General features: G+C 53.6%; 5 protein-coding genes across 5 annotated transcripts; 1 reads left to right on the forward strand and 4 right to left on the reverse strand.

Moving 5' to 3' along the window:
- Positions 1–554: 554 nt before the first annotated feature.
- BO86DRAFT_410708 (signal peptidase complex subunit SPC3) lies at positions 555–1,691 on the reverse strand. The gene is made up of 3 exons (XM_025674523.1): positions 1,389–1,691; positions 1,224–1,297; positions 555–1,124 (listed from the first exon to the last, which is right to left on the reverse strand). Exons 1-3 carry the CDS (start codon positions 1,532–1,534, stop codon positions 562–564), a joined length of 783 nt encoding a protein of 260 aa, XP_025526458.1. The 5' UTR covers positions 1,535–1,691; the 3' UTR covers positions 555–561.
- Positions 1,692–1,941: 250 nt separating this feature from the next.
- Positions 1,942–2,881, forward strand: BO86DRAFT_457030 (gamma-glutamylcyclotransferase family protein; the record flags this gene model as incomplete). The annotated part of the gene is made up of 2 exons (XM_025677200.1): positions 1,942–2,181; positions 2,247–2,881. Exons 1-2 carry the CDS (start codon positions 2,154–2,156, stop codon positions 2,879–2,881), a joined length of 663 nt encoding a protein of 220 aa, XP_025526459.1. The 5' UTR covers positions 1,942–2,153.
- A 56-nt stretch (positions 2,882–2,937) lies between these two features.
- On the reverse strand, positions 2,938–7,553 carry BO86DRAFT_410710 (cysteine proteinase). The gene is made up of 7 exons (XM_025674524.1): positions 7,202–7,553; positions 7,037–7,120; positions 6,906–6,972; positions 5,633–6,825; positions 5,195–5,575; positions 5,070–5,138; positions 2,938–5,020 (listed from the first exon to the last, which is right to left on the reverse strand). The coding sequence occupies exons 1-7, from the start codon at positions 7,210–7,212 to the stop codon at positions 3,247–3,249; spliced, it is 3,579 nt and encodes a 1,192-aa protein (XP_025526460.1). The 5' UTR covers positions 7,213–7,553; the 3' UTR covers positions 2,938–3,246.
- Positions 7,554–8,908: 1,355 nt separating this feature from the next.
- Positions 8,909–10,130, reverse strand: BO86DRAFT_380265 (eukaryotic translation initiation factor 4E; the record flags this gene model as incomplete). The annotated part of the gene is made up of 3 exons (XM_025670713.1): positions 8,909–9,200; positions 9,254–10,003; positions 10,096–10,130. The coding sequence occupies 3 exons, from the start codon at positions 10,128–10,130 to the stop codon at positions 8,909–8,911; spliced, it is 1,077 nt and encodes a 358-aa protein (XP_025526461.1).
- A 1,544-nt stretch (positions 10,131–11,674) lies between these two features.
- Positions 11,675–15,859, reverse strand: BO86DRAFT_123730 (putative protein kinase). The gene is made up of 4 exons (XM_025666039.1): positions 15,844–15,859; positions 14,182–15,720; positions 12,217–14,121; positions 11,675–12,160 (listed from the first exon to the last, which is right to left on the reverse strand). Exons 2-4 carry the CDS (start codon positions 15,375–15,377, stop codon positions 11,956–11,958), a joined length of 3,306 nt encoding a protein of 1,101 aa, XP_025526462.1. The 5' UTR covers positions 15,378–15,720; positions 15,844–15,859; the 3' UTR covers positions 11,675–11,955.
- Between the last annotated feature and the right edge of the window lie 325 nt (positions 15,860–16,184).

Below are 16,184 nucleotides of genomic sequence, written 5' to 3' on the forward strand. Positions count from 1 at the left end.
CCCCCCCCCCATCTGGACAAGAGCGATAAGACCCACCTGGACAAGATCAACAAGAACGGAAGCTAAGACCCCAAACAGCTACCTCCCCGGCCACATCCACGCCTTCTACCTGGAGTACGTCTACTACCGGAACTCCGATGCGGTGGCGCCCCGCCGCGCGCCGGGGGTGTATTCGGAGCGGATTCAGCGGGGGGCGGCGCATCATCATCATCACTCCCAGCAGCAGCAGCAGCAGCAGGCAGGGTATGGGACTATTTAGTTTGCTTGGATTGCGGGGAGGGTAGTGTAGCCTGGTCTGGTCTGGTCTGCTGGTTGTGGATGTAGATGGGGAGTATGAATCATGCATGATGTTTTTTGTTTTTATTCTTTGGGTGAATCACCCTCACGACCGATTGAGCCTAAGGAATGGACTGAGATTGATTAGCGCTTGTCCTTATACTTACTTATTATCACCCGTTGCGTTGATCCATGATTCAAAGTTCAGGGTTAATATGATTAATGAATCCTTTATATTGAACTGAATTACCGTAAACCCACAACCCCACCCCAAACACCCCACCCCTAAACAACCTTCTTCCCCTGCTGCTGCTGCTGCGCAGCAGCAGCAGCACCCACCTTCCTCAACGCCGGCAAATCAAACGCAGGACTAGCCCCAACACCCCCCATCGTCCGGGGCACACTGCCCGACCCGGGACTCCACCACAGCGCGCCGACCCACGGCTGCACATTCCATCCGACGGCCAGCGTGACGTTCTCGCGCTCGGCCATTCTGCCCGAAACATCCCCGATCTGGTACTTGGCCTTCTGGTCGCGCAGCCGCAGGATGCCCGGCGCCGCCGCTGTGCCCTTCGCTGCTTTTCCGGCCGTCTTCTTGCTGCTCGCCGGCGCCTTGCGGCCGGCCGTGCTTTTACCGCCACTTTTGCGCTTGGCGGCCGACGCAGGAGGGAAGAAGCGCTCCTTCAGCGCGGCAAACGAGTACGCCGACTCCGGGGCGGAGAGGATGGTGTCCCAGACGACGGCGTGGGAGACGGCGGACGAGGAGGCGTTGGTCGGGTCGGACGGGTAGGCGGCGTAGACGTAGACGAAGAGTTGTTTGGTGTTCCAGTTGAAGAGGGGGGTGAGATCTGCCGGGGCGTCGTCAAAATTAGTTCGTTACCCACCGCTAGCCACGACTGGCAGACTGAAGTAGAAAGAAAGGGGGGGGGGGGGGGGGGAACACGCACCAGCATCCAGATCAAAGCGCAGCTGCGCGTACTCTTCCTTCCGCGTCGAGTAGTAATGCGGGCGCCCTTTTATTCTGCGAGACAGAAGTTAGCTTCGCTGTCCGCGGATGTAGAAGGCGTAAGAGCTGGCTAGCTCTAGCCTCGGGTTTGGGCTGGGCGACATACACCTTGACATCCCGCAGCTGGACCTGCGACGTGACCCCGTCCGTCGGATACAGCAGCACAGACAGCGCGGCCAGCCCGGCGACGACGAGCGCGACGGTGGTGAAGAAGCCGAAGACGGCTTGGGCGCGGTTGAGGGTGGAGTGCATTATCTCAGGGCGAGCATGTGAGATAGGAAGATGGAGGAACAGGTCCCTAGAAGGGAGAGGAAAACAATCCGAATGGGATTGCAGTGGGCGTGGCAGAGTAGATCACAAATGTTGTTGACAGTACTCCGAAATGATGATGATGATGATGATGAAGCCACCTGGGCCTTTTCTCCACGGGAGAGTGTGGCTGGTGAGCACTGAGCAGGGACCGGATCTGAATGGGGTTTAGTGCGGAGATTAGACTCGTGGCTGATCCTTATCGTATCGATAAGCCTGTTCCAGTTGAGCCTAGGTTAACTAGTTATCTGTATAGTTAGAGCCCTACGGAGTAGCTACCAGTAGTCAATCAACCCCTCCTTCCGTTCCATCTTCCCCCCATTTCACCTCTCGCTCAACGTCTCACCACCCTCAATCCTAAGAACTAGATATCCCGTCCCCGGGGAGAACCCCCGGACCCCCCTTCTTTTCAACTTCCTGGTAACACCCGATCCTAAACAGTACACCATACCTATCAGCTACACTACCACCACCACCTCTACCACCAATAACTACCAATACAACACAACATAAAGTACCACCAATACAATACTACAACCACCACCACCACACCAACCCAAAAATGGGCGACAACACCCTCTTCTTCTACGGTCCGTCCCCCCCTCACAACCCAAGACCCCCCAACTGAGAGCTAAGCAAAGGAAAAAAAAAAAAGGAACCCTAATGTCCCCCCAAATCCTGCACCGCGTCATCCACGGCCGCCCCGACCCCGAACCCTGGCAAAAAGCATACCTGACCATCCAGCCCGCCGTCCTCCACCACTACCGGCGGCACCGGGTGCGGCACGCCGATTATCCCGGGATCGTGGCGGTGTCTGTCCCTACCACTACCCCTCGGGTTTCTTCGGGGACTGACCCAGAGGAAGGTGGGGAGGGAGCTGGCAGCAAGGAAGATTTGGCAGAGTCACTCCCCAGGACCGGGGCTAAAGCAGCAGCAGCAGCAGAAGCAAACTCAGCCGCCGTGCGGGGGACGTTGGTGACCGGGTTGACCGAGGGGGATGTGTATCGATTGGATTTGTTTGAGGGGGAGGAGTATACGAAAGTCAAGGTTAGGGTTCAAGTTATGGGGGAGGGGGAGGTAAAGGGAGGGGAGGAGGAGGAGGGCGTGCGGGGGGGACTGGAGACGGCTGCCTCGGGCCCTGACGGGGCAGAGACCCAAAAAGAGGTCGAGACGCTGACGTACGTTTGGACGGCCGGGAGGGAGCGGTTGGAGGAGGCCGAGTGGGATTTCGAGGCCTTCAAGCGGGATAAGATGGCTTGGTGGGTCGAGGCCGATGAGCGCGATTGGTGACTACCTTGCATCAGACTAGACTTTAGACAAGATAGAGAAGTCGATCTAGGTCGGCGTCTTCATGTTCGAACCATAATCATCATAAGTCATATACACTCCAAACACGCAAACAAAGCCTCTACCCCCCAAACCCCCACCCCACATCGCACACAAATGCAAGCAAGCTTGGTATCTGGTATCTATGCTACTGCTAAATGTATCCCCACAATGTCCCGAAACGCCAGTGAGATCGAAATGCAAGATCAAAACAACAAAAGGAAATTCCAGATATATGCTAATCGGCAACATGCAGTCCTCAAAGATCCGATGCTATCAGCAACCGCACTCTTCATCGTTTGTTGGATGGACTGTCTTTGACATGCAGTTCATCGTTTCTTAGACGGACTGTCTTTGACAAGCAACGACTTCGAAGGTGTCCCGGGCACCTGGGTCTCAACAACCGTGTCTGGCACGCCCCCGCCGTCCTTGTTAGACTTCCTGCTATCAGACTCCGTGGCCGCGGCAGACAGATGGAGCGGTGTATAGGTCTTGCTGACCGGCGACCTAACCTTGGCCGGCGACGGAACCGGGGTCAACGGCCTCGCGGTCTCCGACTTGGCCTTCAAGGATGCGGCCGGCTCTTGACTGTCCGGCACCTCGATGACCTCTTGATGAGCCGGGTGCGGGTCAGACGGCCCCGCCTCGTCCTTCGTAGATGTCACCAGACGAACTTCGTCGACCGCCTCCTGCTCTTCGTGACCCTTCACTCCAGCCGCCTCATCCTTATGTTCGCTACCCTGAGCATTCTCCTTTGAGGAGGCCGGAGCCACACGAGCTTTCGTCGGTGACTCTGGATCTGGCTGTTGCTCAGGCGCTCGGGACGGTGACTTCATAGGCTGTTTTCCAGTTTCTTTCACAGGCGACTCCGTCTTCATATCACGCTGCGCTTCCGGCGATGCCCAAGGCGACCCCAACAGATAACAGATCGGCGTGCGATCCGCCATGGTCTCCTTGGCACTACTTTCCTGTTTGCTCATCTGCTCCTGTTCATCATACAACGCATCAAGAAACTTGCGCAGTCGTTTGCGGAGATGTCCCGACTTGAGCGGTGGCCACTCGCCGTCCTCCTTCTGGAGTATCTTCCGGATGAACGTGTCCGGGTCCTGCACGAATTTCTCCAAGTACGCCATGAGATACAACCCACAGTCGGAATAGTTGGGCTGCAGCGGAATCTTCTGAGCCGTGATACCTCGAATGGACTTCGCGTTGATCTCGACGCCTTTCTTGGACTTCGCCTCCTCGTACAGGTACTCGCGCAGGATCCGGGAGGTAGGACTGCGGGTAATGCCTAGCGAGTCGAAGGTGATGATGGTAGGCTGGGTGACGTCGAATTTGCTCGTCCGCTTCGTCGCCTGTTTTCGCGGTGCCTTGGCAGAATCCGAGGTCTTAACGGCGTCCTGTGAACAAGCTGTCTGCGACGATGGCTGCTCCGTCTGCGCTTGGGGGAAGGCTGGCATAGGAATAGACGAAACCTCCTCGCGGTCGGGCCACTCCTCCGCCGGCGTCTCCTCCTTGGAAGCATCCTTGGAAGGCTCATCGGCTAAGCTCATCGATGCCAACGAATGGCGAGTCTGTTCTTCCTTCGCAGGCTCTGCATCGGGAGCTGTCGATGTCCCTCCTTCAGCGTGAGGAACCTCAGGCGGAGGGGTTTCCGGTATCTCCTGAACCTGACTGTCTAGCCGAGCTGACGACGGCACCTGGCTGGACAATGGCTCATCGAAAACCTGCGGCTCGGCAAGGTCCTGCAGTTTCGGTAAATTGCATATGATGGCAACATACCAATGTGCATGTTCGTTGATGGGCACGACGACGAAATCGTGGTTGAAGATGTCGACATTCCTGGTCCATTTCTGCACGCCGTCGTAGTTGATGCCTTTCTTCCCCCGGGGCACATTCATGAGAGTGTCGTAGAAAAACGAATTGAAGAAATATACTCTCTTGGCCACCTCTTCGTTCGTTCGACTGAGGTGTTCCTGCAGAAAGCGGATGTAGAACTCGATGAGATTGTCGTTCAGGAACTCATCATTTTTGCGGAGGCGGTCACGGTCTTGCATGTTGACCTCGGCCTTTTTCTTCCCGAATCGTGGGTAAACAAGGGGTCTAATGAGGAGTCAGAATCACCTCGTGGCGACAGCAGAAGATCACATACTTATGCCACTTTTTCACAGGCCCATCAGACTGCGACTGGGTTGACTGGTCCGCTTCGTCCTCGTCATCACTACAGCTAGTCAGTGGACCGCGTGCCTGAAAAAACAGGGACGAAGTAAGGCTCACCTCAGGATAGTGGTCGATGGAAGGTGACGTAACATGGCTCTAGTCTGGCGATTTGACGTTGAAAGTGTAGGGGAAGTATGGGTCGTTACGGGGATCTGCACACTCAAGGCGGAGGATAGCTTGGATGCACGAGGACTGACGTCCGGTGAAGACGGGGAGGACTTGGCTGCAGAATTGGAGGGGCCGGGAAGTTCCCGCGGGGCGGTGACTGTGGGGTTTCCTCTTTCGTCTTGCAGGGAGTCTGAGAGTCGCATTCTTTTGACCGGCGACGCGGGCTTCTCAGTACTTTTCGGCGGACCTGCAGGCAGCGGTCTTTTGAGTCCATTAGGGTGTTGTTTTAGTTCTTTGTCGTGAGTGCGAAAAAGCTTCTCCATCCACTCCCTTAATGCAGTTAGTATTGTGCGTGAAACCCAACCGGGGGGATGACAATATACATACTCTTTCTGCAGCAACGGCTCGATGTTCCAACCCCTTAGGCCGTCAGAGAATCGTTCTTTCTCTTCGGCTGAAGATAGCTCTAGGTCTAGCTTCTGATCGAGCCCTTCCATCTTAGACAATGAGAGCCTGATCTTGCCACTCGGAGGAAGCCCCCCTGTAGCCTTGGTGACTTTACTCAAAGGTAGCTCAAAGCATTCTGCCGGGTCATTGTGGTTATGCAACAAGATGGCCCCTCGCTCCAGGTCTAAGAGAAGCTCAACACCCTTTGTTTGATCAGCATGCTGCTCAATAGGCCCAAAGCGGGCATAGACAACCCCAAAGGACTTTGAGTTGGAGGCTGTTTTATTAGTAGTGCGTTTCTGCTTCTTCCCCTTCAATCCGCGCTTAGTTTTGGAAGGAGTAAAGACGGTGTGTTGGATATCGGCCGGTGACGATTGTCGGTGCTCTTTCCCCAGGGCTACCTGTACTTCATTCTCGCCCTTTCCCGTAACTTTCTTACTCCGGCGCACCTCGACCGTGACTTGCAACTCGTCGTCACTGCCCTGTGACTCATATTGGCCTCTTGACCTCGTAGGCGAAGCCAGGCCGTTTCGACTGGGTGAACGAGCCAGTGCACCTTTACCAGGATTGCGATTCTGCGATGATGAAACCTCCACACCCCGGAACACCTCATGCTTGGGCGCACGCTTCGAGCCGTGAATGGAGACGCCGCCATCATCCGAGGAAGCTCGACGACGCCTCTCTGCCGCGGCATCCTCCGTAAAGCGTTCCTCGCGTGCATCGTCGGGCCGAGTCGGGGCGGGATGTTTCTTGCCGTGCTTAGCATTCCCCTTTCTGTGCTGCTGCGGGGGTTTGACGCTCTTCTCGACGCCGCGAAATTCTTCCAGGGTAAATAAGTTATTCCGCGTCTTCCTCAACTTGGCTGATCGTTGGCTCGAGGTGGGAGACATACGTGACGGGTGTGTGGTAGTGGGAGATGTGTCCAGCGCGGGGTGGGCATCGGTCTCCTTGTCGACGAGGCTGAGAATGCTTCCAGACCGTGACGGCTCCGGACCGGCGCGATGACGGGGTCGTTTGGTCGGCCTTTCATATGGATGAGCATCGTGGGGACGGGCTTCCTTCTTGCTGGCACGGACTGGTCCACTTTGTCGGGCATTCCCTGATATCCGATCCACGATCTTGAAAGGGGAACCCTTCACGTCCGAGGGAACACCAAAATCAGCAGGGTGAAATCAACGATGCGACCCATACCGTCAAGGAGGAAAGAACTCACCCCTATCTTTTTTCTCTTCGTCATAGTTTGTCCGGGGATTATGGGGACTCCATTGGGATCATCTGATCTAGATCGCAAGCATGTATAAGCCCTATACCAATCCACACATTGACCATCAAGCCTGCGCGTACCGTGAGTTGCCGGGGAAGAGTCTTATTTCGTCTGGTAAGGTTGCTTGATTGTTGTGTTGGGGACGAATGGGCTTGTCATCGGGTCTGGATGTATCTTGCGGCATTAGCCAGTTGTTCCGCATGTGCGGATATACCGAGAATATGTGGGCTGCTGCTTGTACTTACGAACGAACCATCCTCCGCGGAGAAGAGAAAAAAAAACGGGTCTTTGGTTGCTATAAATTCAAAACGCACGGCCGAGGCCTTCTCAATACTCAAACCCCGCAGAAAAAAATCACAATGATGCAACGGACGTCTGAGTCCGTCAATTGGAGCGGAAAGTCGCATCGGATAGCGGAAGGCAGATTGGAGGCAGATCGAAAAGAACAGCACCGGATATGAGGTTCGGCTGTCAGTGGGCCAGGCGGCGGGGGATTAATTTAAAAAGAGATCTCAAGTAGCAGGACACCTTCCCAGCGATGGTCATTGCGCGACCGAGCGGTTACAAAGAGCTTTCATAACTCTGTCTTAAACTGCTGCTGCAGCAGGACGAAGAGGGGAGTTTGAATTGACTGACAAGAAGCGCATCATAATGGGGGAAGGAAAGGCGGTGGGGGGGGAGAGTTTCTGCCCACCGACCGCTTTGTGGAACTGCGAAACTGGGGCACCTTTTCTTTTCTTTTCTTTTTTTTCTTTTTTTCTTTTGTCTTTTTTTCCGTTTTCCTTTCTTTTGTTCCTTAATTAACCAGCTTTCTCTCGCTTTATCTGCCCTACTATCAACTCCCGCCGGAAGGATGCAGCACTGCATTACTGCACCACGGGGCACGGAGCCACTGGCAATCTGGCACTATTAACACCAACCCGGTCATCCTGTCGTGCACTAATAACTTAGTTGAATGCATCTTCACTGCGCTAACCTGAGCTCCAAATGACTTTCTATCTATCTATACAAAGAATGCATCAGCCCTGAGTTTCATGGTCTGACCTTTAAGGCTATAATAATAATTCAGTCATTCAAAATTCCCCAAGAATAGTATGAGAACTAACAACCCCACCATTTCTTCGATCTGACAGCTCACATCCACGTACTTAGTACTTACTCGGTCTCCCTTCCCCCTCTGCCACTAACCCTAAACCGCTCGGATGCATGCATCCATAGTTTTTTTTTTTAACAGGGAGATCTATCTTATCGCAGATCTTGACCGGAATTACTGGACTGTGATCCGCTCCGTGAACTGAGCCAGTAGCGAGAAGTAGTTAAGGCGTAGGATATATGATAAATTGGGGTTTCAATAGACCGGTCTGTATCTTCTTAATTCGTTATGGCTCTGGCTCGAGAGGAGCGCCGAGGAAATTCTCCGCGATGAGGAGTTGGCCGACGCTGCAGAGGAGCAAGCAGGGTGTAGTGCAGGGATTCCCCAAAATGTTGATCTCACAGCGTCATAGCCTGCAGGGCCTAAGTCTGGTATGAATACTTCAATCTATTCGTGCGGGAGACTCAAATCATCAGTAATACCAGTAGTTACTAACGCATATCTTCATCCCATCACATTTGAATAACCATATACCACAGCCCACAGCCCACAAACCCCAATCCCAGATCATAACATCAGATGGCATAGCATAGCGTAGCATCTCGCATGACATTCGAAACTAGTGAGAATAGAAGAGAAACAATGCGACACGAACACCCTCCGGACAGTAAAAAGGTAAGATAGAAAATCAGATCAGACGCAATGTTCGCCCCAAATGCCCCCGATCCCAATTCGTCCCAATGAGTTTTGCGTGGAAAGAAAAAAAAGGTTTCCTTTTTTTACTATACAGGACCCATATGACCCAGGCTGGCTGAAAAGAGAGAAAAGAGAAAAGAGAGAGAAGAATAAAGCATGGCGATCAAGACAAAGCCGCCTTGCCCTTGTAGTCAGACTCCTCGCTAGCCGTCGTCGGGGCTCGTCGTCGATCTCCCCCCAGCTGCTGGTGCTGCTGGTGCTGCTGCTGATGGTGGTGTTGTTGTTGGGTGTTGTTGTGGTTATTGTGGTGGTGGTGATGGTGGTGCCCGGTGCTACCAGCGGCCTTATCCTGGCGAGCCTGATCGATCGCCGAGCGTTGAGCGATGCTGTCGTCGTGACTCTTCCAGACGATGTTGGTGTCGGTGGGGAAGTTGAGTAGACGCTTAATGGTTTCGCTGCAGTCGATCGCGTTAGTCAAAGAATCTTGGGGATTGCGAAATGAACATACCGAATCTTGATGTTCCGTCCCCCATCGATCCGAGTCCACACATTCAGTACATCCTCCCCACTGCGCACGCTCAAGACAGCTCCGCAAACCTCGTCGCCCGCTTCCGCAAACTGATCTCCAACCATAGCCAGAAGCAGATCCTCCCAATACCGGTCCGCCACGCCTTTCTTCAACCGGACCACCCACTTGCCACCCTTCTTGTTAGCATCGTCCTCCCAGACAGGACGGATGCCCTTCTTAAAGATGTGGTAATCGGAGACAGTAGGAAGGAGCGACGGTCTCTTGAGGTGCGAGTAGACCGACCAGAAGCTCTCCACCGAGGATATCGCTGCGAGGGGGACGGTGGACTTTTCGTAATCGGAATACTTAGGTGTCGGCGGGCGGTACCAAATGACCCATGTGGACTTGAGCGGATGTTCTTTAATCGCGAATGCGGCCTTGGCTTTGGCGCTTTCCGCCGCCAGTTCCTGGTCGACAGGGTTTTCCCGTTTCTCGAACCCAGGAGTCTTGACGTCGGAAGCTCCGGGAGTCTTGGGGGCTCCGAATGACGCGAAGGCACCAGAGCCCAGGCCGAATGCGGAGGATGCGTTTGTCGAAGGGGAAGAGACGCCGCCAGATAGAGGCGACAGGGCGTTGAAAGGGTTGGATCGACCACCGTGGGAGCTATCTGGGCCAAACCGTTTCGAGGCGCGGGGAAGTTCAACTCTAGCGCCGTCCGACCCTGTCATCGACAGAGACAACTTGGAAGCGCTGCATGAGAACATTGAGTTAGTTCCGATCCAATTTCTCTCGACCTCGCCAAGCGGCCGAGGTATATCACCAAGCGCGAAGTCGGGACATACTTAGATCTGCGGGTCCAGAGGTTTGCGTTATCCATGGATGTACTAGCTACTGAGACAGCTCAGAAAAAAAACGAGCGGTCACCGGCGGAGGCAGACAGGATCGGGCGGGAGTGACGAAATAGTACAGAAGAATAGAAACCCGAGAACACGAAGAGGAGGATCGGTCAATGAGGCCAATATCGACGGAGAAGGGTGTAGGCAGGGTTTAGAAATTAGGTTCAATTAGGTTCAAACTGGGGCGAACGGAGCGGCAAGAGGGGAAGAACTTCGGTCCAAAAGAGAGAAGAGGAAGAGAAGTCAAGGAAGAATAATCGTGATCGTGATCGTGAACGTGACGAATGGGAGAATGCGGGGGGGTTAGGGATGTGATCTGTAGGATTTAGTCTGTTGTATGGGGGAGAAGGAAGATCGGAGGCGAGGGGTGGGAGGAATAGTGTGGGAAGATCGGAGAAGTGGAAGTGGAAGGGGAAGTGGAAGTGGAAGTGGAAGTGGTGGTGGTGGTGGTAGTGGTGGAAGTTGGAAGTGGAAGTGGAGTGGAAGAAATGCGGAATTGGGAATTAAACCTGCTGGAGAGGAAGAGAGAAAAGAGAGAGCGAGAGCGAGCAAAGGCAGAAAGAGAGTGAACCAAACCTGTGAAGAACCAGAACGGAAGAGAACAACGACTGCCAGTGGAACCCAAGTCAGTTTTCTGCCGTCAAGCTTCTCCCTCTCCCTCCTAACCAATCAACTCTCTGCCCCGCCGCTTTTCCGCCTCCGTGGTTTTTCCAGCTCCGTCCCTACTCTCCGTCCATATAAAATCCTCGACTTCTTCCCGTTCTCTTCACTTTCTTTTTTCTTTTCCATAACAAACCCAAGACCACCAACTCAAATCATCGCTGGTTGCACAATTGTTTGATTCTGTCGAATTCATCTACTGCACTGGCGACTCCGATGAGTGTGTCGAGAACGAGCATCAAGACCCCGCATCTAAAACCATCATCACGAGGGCTCTTCTCAGAGCTCCATGATGCGGTGATGACCTGATTGACGGGACATTCTCTTTATTTTCTTCACGTCCAAGACTGGGATTGTGGTGGATTCGGTAGTACTCGTAGTCCACTCCGCTCTATAATGCAAGAGCATCGTAGTTTTTCGAGGATCCGGTGCGTCAGTCACTTTCCTTCTGCTCAGACCTTAGGGGTGCTCTACCATGATGAAGCTCTTATATCACATACTCTGGTAATCCGAGGTGCTCAACCGCGCGAAATGGCCTCGCATGGCTATGCGCTGGTAGAGTGTGAGGTGAAAAGGCATTTCTGATTGTCGTAATTATACGTCCTGGGCGATGGTTGATGCTTGCAACGTCATGCGGTCGCTTGGTTACTGACAAGCCCCGATCATAGTGACCCTTTAAAACATAGGAGCCGACTGTTTGATGCTTGGCACTCTACAACAGTCAATCTACGAACGTTTTGATCTATAAATCAATATGAGCAGGACTCTGCCATCGGATTTGAGATACTTGTTTGAATATTCTCTATAAATGAAACAATGCAATTCGCAGGGGGAATCGAGCAGCAACCGGAGATGACTGAACAGACACAAAACTAGAACCTCTCCCCCTACTCCCCTGGAAAAATCGATAACAAATGCATGCACGCAGTGTGTTCCAATCGTGTCGCACAAGGATGATAAGAAAAATTATAATGCTACCTTGTGATTACTGGACGAGTCAACTGGCCCAACCTCTGAATCGTGAGTAGGCCTGGAAGTTTGAAGGACATTCATAAGTACAAGAATATCGAAATCATGTCATCAGCAAAGGGTCAAAGTACTTCGTAGCTACCCGAACCCAACAAATCGTTAACTAGATGCAGCAACCTAGTACTCGGCAGGCTGTGCGGAGTCTGACTGACGTTCGGAGCCAGCCTTGATGCGCTTGGCGTCCCTGTCACTTTGAGGTGCCAGAGGAGCCACCTTGCGCTTCTCTTTATCCCTCTGGTACTCTGCACGGCGTTCTTTGTCCTTCTCTCTGCGGAGGGCCTTAGACTCAAACTCGTGCCAATCACCCTCAATGTTCTCGAGCCTAGAGACTATCAGTTAGGTTTCAATATTCAATGAAGCCAAGGCACGAAGACTTACTCGATAGCTTGCTGAGGCAGTGGCTCCTCCGAGGTGAAGTATGGGTGCGCCAATATCTGACCAGTGGTTGGTCGTTTTGCAGGATCATATTGGAAGACCTGAGATATAAGATCGAGAGCTGCTGGCGAGAGGACTTCACCGTAGACCTCCTCGAAAATCCTCTTCTTCCGCTCCGTGGGGCGCATTAGCTCGAACCAAGGCATCTCAATCAAATCGGGCCATTCGGCGCGGTTCGGGGTGCCAAGGCAGTTGTATAGCTTGTCGAGTTGACTTATCTCTCCTCCTTCACCCGGGAAAACAGCCTTCTTCGTGAACATTTCAACATATACGCAAGCCGCACTCCAGACATCAACAGCTGGACCGTACCGAGTCTCGCCAAGTAGAAGCTCCGGTGGTCGGTACCAAATGGTGATGACACGGTTTGTATAATCTAGCTGGCGACTTTTGGAGAAGAACCGTGCTAGACCGAAATCGGCATACTTCAGCTGCCCTCTGTTGCTGATCAAAATGTTGGCAGCCTTGATATCACGATGCATGACGCCTCGGTGGTGGAGATAATCTAAGCCTTCAAACATCTGCTTTGCCAGGTCTTTCTTGTGGGCTTCAGTTAGAGTGAAGGTCGGGTGGTTGATTAAACCAGTCAAGTCGTGCGAGAGGTACTCAAACACCATGAAACACTCATTTCTCTCCACCATGACTTCTAATAAGCTGACGACGTTGTGGTTGCGAAGATGTTGAAGCAGCTTGATTTCCCGCACGGCAGTCACAGGGAAGCCATCCTTCTCACCCTCCATTCTGATCTTTTTGAGCGCAACTTTACGCTGGGTATAGACATGAATCGCCTTGAAAACCTTGCCGTAAGTGCCTGCACCAATGACCGATTCATTGCCGGGTTTTCGGTAGTATACAGAATCCGAGTTTGCGAATTCCTCAGAAAGAACGGGGCGTGGTTTTATGCGGGTCATAATCTTGATTTGCTTTCTCGGCTCCGGAGAGCGCTCGGGACGACGATCAGGACGGAAATCCTGTCTCCGATCTCCTCGGGGTCTTTCCGTGCGAGGAGAGTCGAATCGGCGGTCGTCCCGTCTACCCTCACGCATACTTCGGGGCTCTCGGGGCCCACGAGGTTCTCGCGTGTCGCGGTAACTGCGGGAATCCCGGAAGTCCCTTCTGTCATTTCGTGCACGGTCACGCTCTCGCTCACGCCGGTCACGTTCGCGCTCGCGGTCGCGGTCGCGGTCGCGGCGATCAAAGCGAGGTTCGGATTTGAACTTCGGCGGTGGGCCAACCGGCATCCTATTGCGTGAAGGTGGCTCGGCGGCACGCTGAGGTGGCTCTCGAGCTAGCATTCTCTGAGCTAGGTCGGGAACCGGCTTGGGGGCTGGGGCAGGAGCAGTTTTGGCCTTGAAGGCGAAACTTATTTTGCCTCCCTTATTTGGAGTAGCAAAAGCAGCAGATGGTTGCATACCAGGGGGCGGATCTCTTTGAGAATCACCATCACCATGGTCAGGATCTGCTCTGAACCTCTCGATATCTGCTCGTGATTCCTGTCGTGAACGTCCATATTGATCACCATCGTCGTTGGCACCTGACCTTGCCCGATCACCTGCTGGTGGGGGTGAGGGACTATGCGACGGCCCATACGGTTCGTTAGGGTTTGACGGGGCCCCTTGACCCCGCGAACTCGGTGTATTCCAGTGGGACTTGTTGAAATTACCTCTTTCCCGAGGAGAAGACCCACTCATGTTGGTTTGATGATTACCCCGATATATCAAGTTCTCATCGCGAAAAGTTGGGCCTGAGGATGGTGATAGACCACGACTGTGTGAAGAATGGTGGGGTTGCTGGTACTGATTCTGCGAATCTGCCGTGGAGTGATTATCTTGTCGTTGCGGTGGAGAGCGGCTGGGTAGATACCGGGGTTAGATTTGCATTGTAGAGGATACGATTCAAAGATCGACTTACCCATGTGGATTCTGGTATGATGACTGTTGTCCGGTCCACTCGCTCCGGTCCTTCGAGTAAGGAGATATGGACTCGGCATGGGGTTTGGGAGACGCCGCATGATATGATGATCTTGAACCATGGGAATCACCTGCTGATGGCCGGATATTTCTCGAATGCTGGCCATTAGAAGCATCAGACACACGTCTTCCCCGAGTTGAATTGTGCGTGGCATCTCCCTTAGACGACCCCCCGGCGGTATGAACATCAAAAATTGACGGCTCTCGGCGAGGAGAGGAAGATTTGTGCGAATCGCCTCCCGAAGGTCGAGTCGGTCTCGTCGAAGCCATCATGGGCTCACCTATTGAGTTCCGACGTGAGTCTCCGGAGTATCTCGAAGCCACAGATTGAGCAGATTGGCGGGATGCTGAGCGGTAGCGGCGTCCGTCCTGGTGCTCGTCTTCGAAGGACGGGCTATGTGGGCGTCGAGGAGGATGTGAGTATGGCTTTCCTCCGCGGACTGGCGACCTCGAGCGCCTCGAGTGTGGGGACACAGGGCGGCCTCCCCCGGCTTTACGGCGTTCCCTTCCTCGTCGTGACCCGGGAGAAGGCCTCCGGCCACCTCTACTGCGTCCTGAAAAACGGCCTCGCCTGTTCGGTAGATATCCCCGGTCCGGCTCGTCGTTGGGGTTGAAGGAAGGTCGACGATGTCCTGGCCGGTTGGAGTGTGAATGAAACCCACCGGGAGACGGGCTCCGTGTTCTCTTACGTTTCGAGGGTGGTGGTGCAGATGGAGAGTCGTTTCGTCGAAGGTCTTTGCCGACAGGTCTATCCGTATCTACCGACCGGTGCGCCTGCGAGTCAGGACGATTCGCAGGGTTGGGTGAGCGATGACGATCTGACTTTTGGCTAGGGTAAGCGTCAGGGGGCGGAAGACCGGATGAGCCACGGCGAGAGATAGGAGGTGAAAACTCGCGGTGCGGACGTGAATCGTGGTCGTAAGGAAGATGGGAACGCGGAGGCGGCGACCGTAGCGAATAATCAGGTCTGCCCTCCTTAGGGCGGCGGCGAGGCTCCCGATCGCGAAATTTATCCCTACCCCGATCACGATAGGAACCTCGAGGACGGTGATTCCGTTCCCGATCTCTCTGATCTCCAGTATCGTTGGAGGCTTTCCACTCGTCTCTCAACACCGGACTCCTGCGGGACCCAGCCATGTAAGCTGCTTCAGCTGCATCTAGTTCCAAGCAGAGGAGAAGGGAAAGAGGCGGCAGGGATCAAGACGACCGACCCGCTAGAGAAAGAGACGGTTCGCATGTAGATGTCAGCGCGAGAGAAAGTCCGGTGGAGCCTAGTTAGTGTACTGTATCTTGTCTAGGCGATTCAGGTTTGGGTTGGGTTTGGGGGGGTGTGGGTGGGCGTGCGTGCCGGCCGCGGTTCTCAGAAAGGATTCCTTCAGTGTCGGGGATTGGGTGGTGCGGAAGACTGGTTTTTCCGGGGGGAGATCGATAGACTCGATGGCGGTGGTTGTTGGGGATCAGATGAAAAGCAAAAAGCGAACTGTCAAGGAAAAGAGAAGAAAAGTTAATAGCCGAGGAAACAATACTTTCAATAGTGAAGAAAGCAATAGAGAGGGTTTCATCAAGGCAGAAAAAGGGAAGGGAAGGGAAGGGATAGACGTACCTTTCCGTTCCTGTTTTGTATGCTATCCGCTTGAATAGAGTGAATTCACAGCGAAAGAATAAGAAGAGGGGGGTGGTGTGTGGAATTCCTCTCTAAGGCGGGCTACCAATACGAAGAACACCACCCGTTGATGGAGTGTGGTGTTGGATGGATGGAGTTCTACTTATCGGCGGGAAGTTGACTGGCAAATGACTTGCAAACGACTGGCTAATAACTGGACTTCTCTTCTTTAATAGTGAAGAGTCAGTCAGTCAGTCGACCGAGTCAAAGCGGGTGACTTTCTTGGGCGAGCCAGAATCCCATGTTCCGCCAGTCCCAGCATTGCTGCGTGGCTCTTACTA

This window comes from Aspergillus japonicus (genome assembly GCF_003184785.1).
Source record: "Aspergillus japonicus CBS 114.51 unplaced genomic scaffold BO86scaffold_33, whole genome shotgun sequence".
NCBI classification, from domain to species: Eukaryota; Fungi; Ascomycota; class Eurotiomycetes; order Eurotiales; family Aspergillaceae; genus Aspergillus; species Aspergillus japonicus.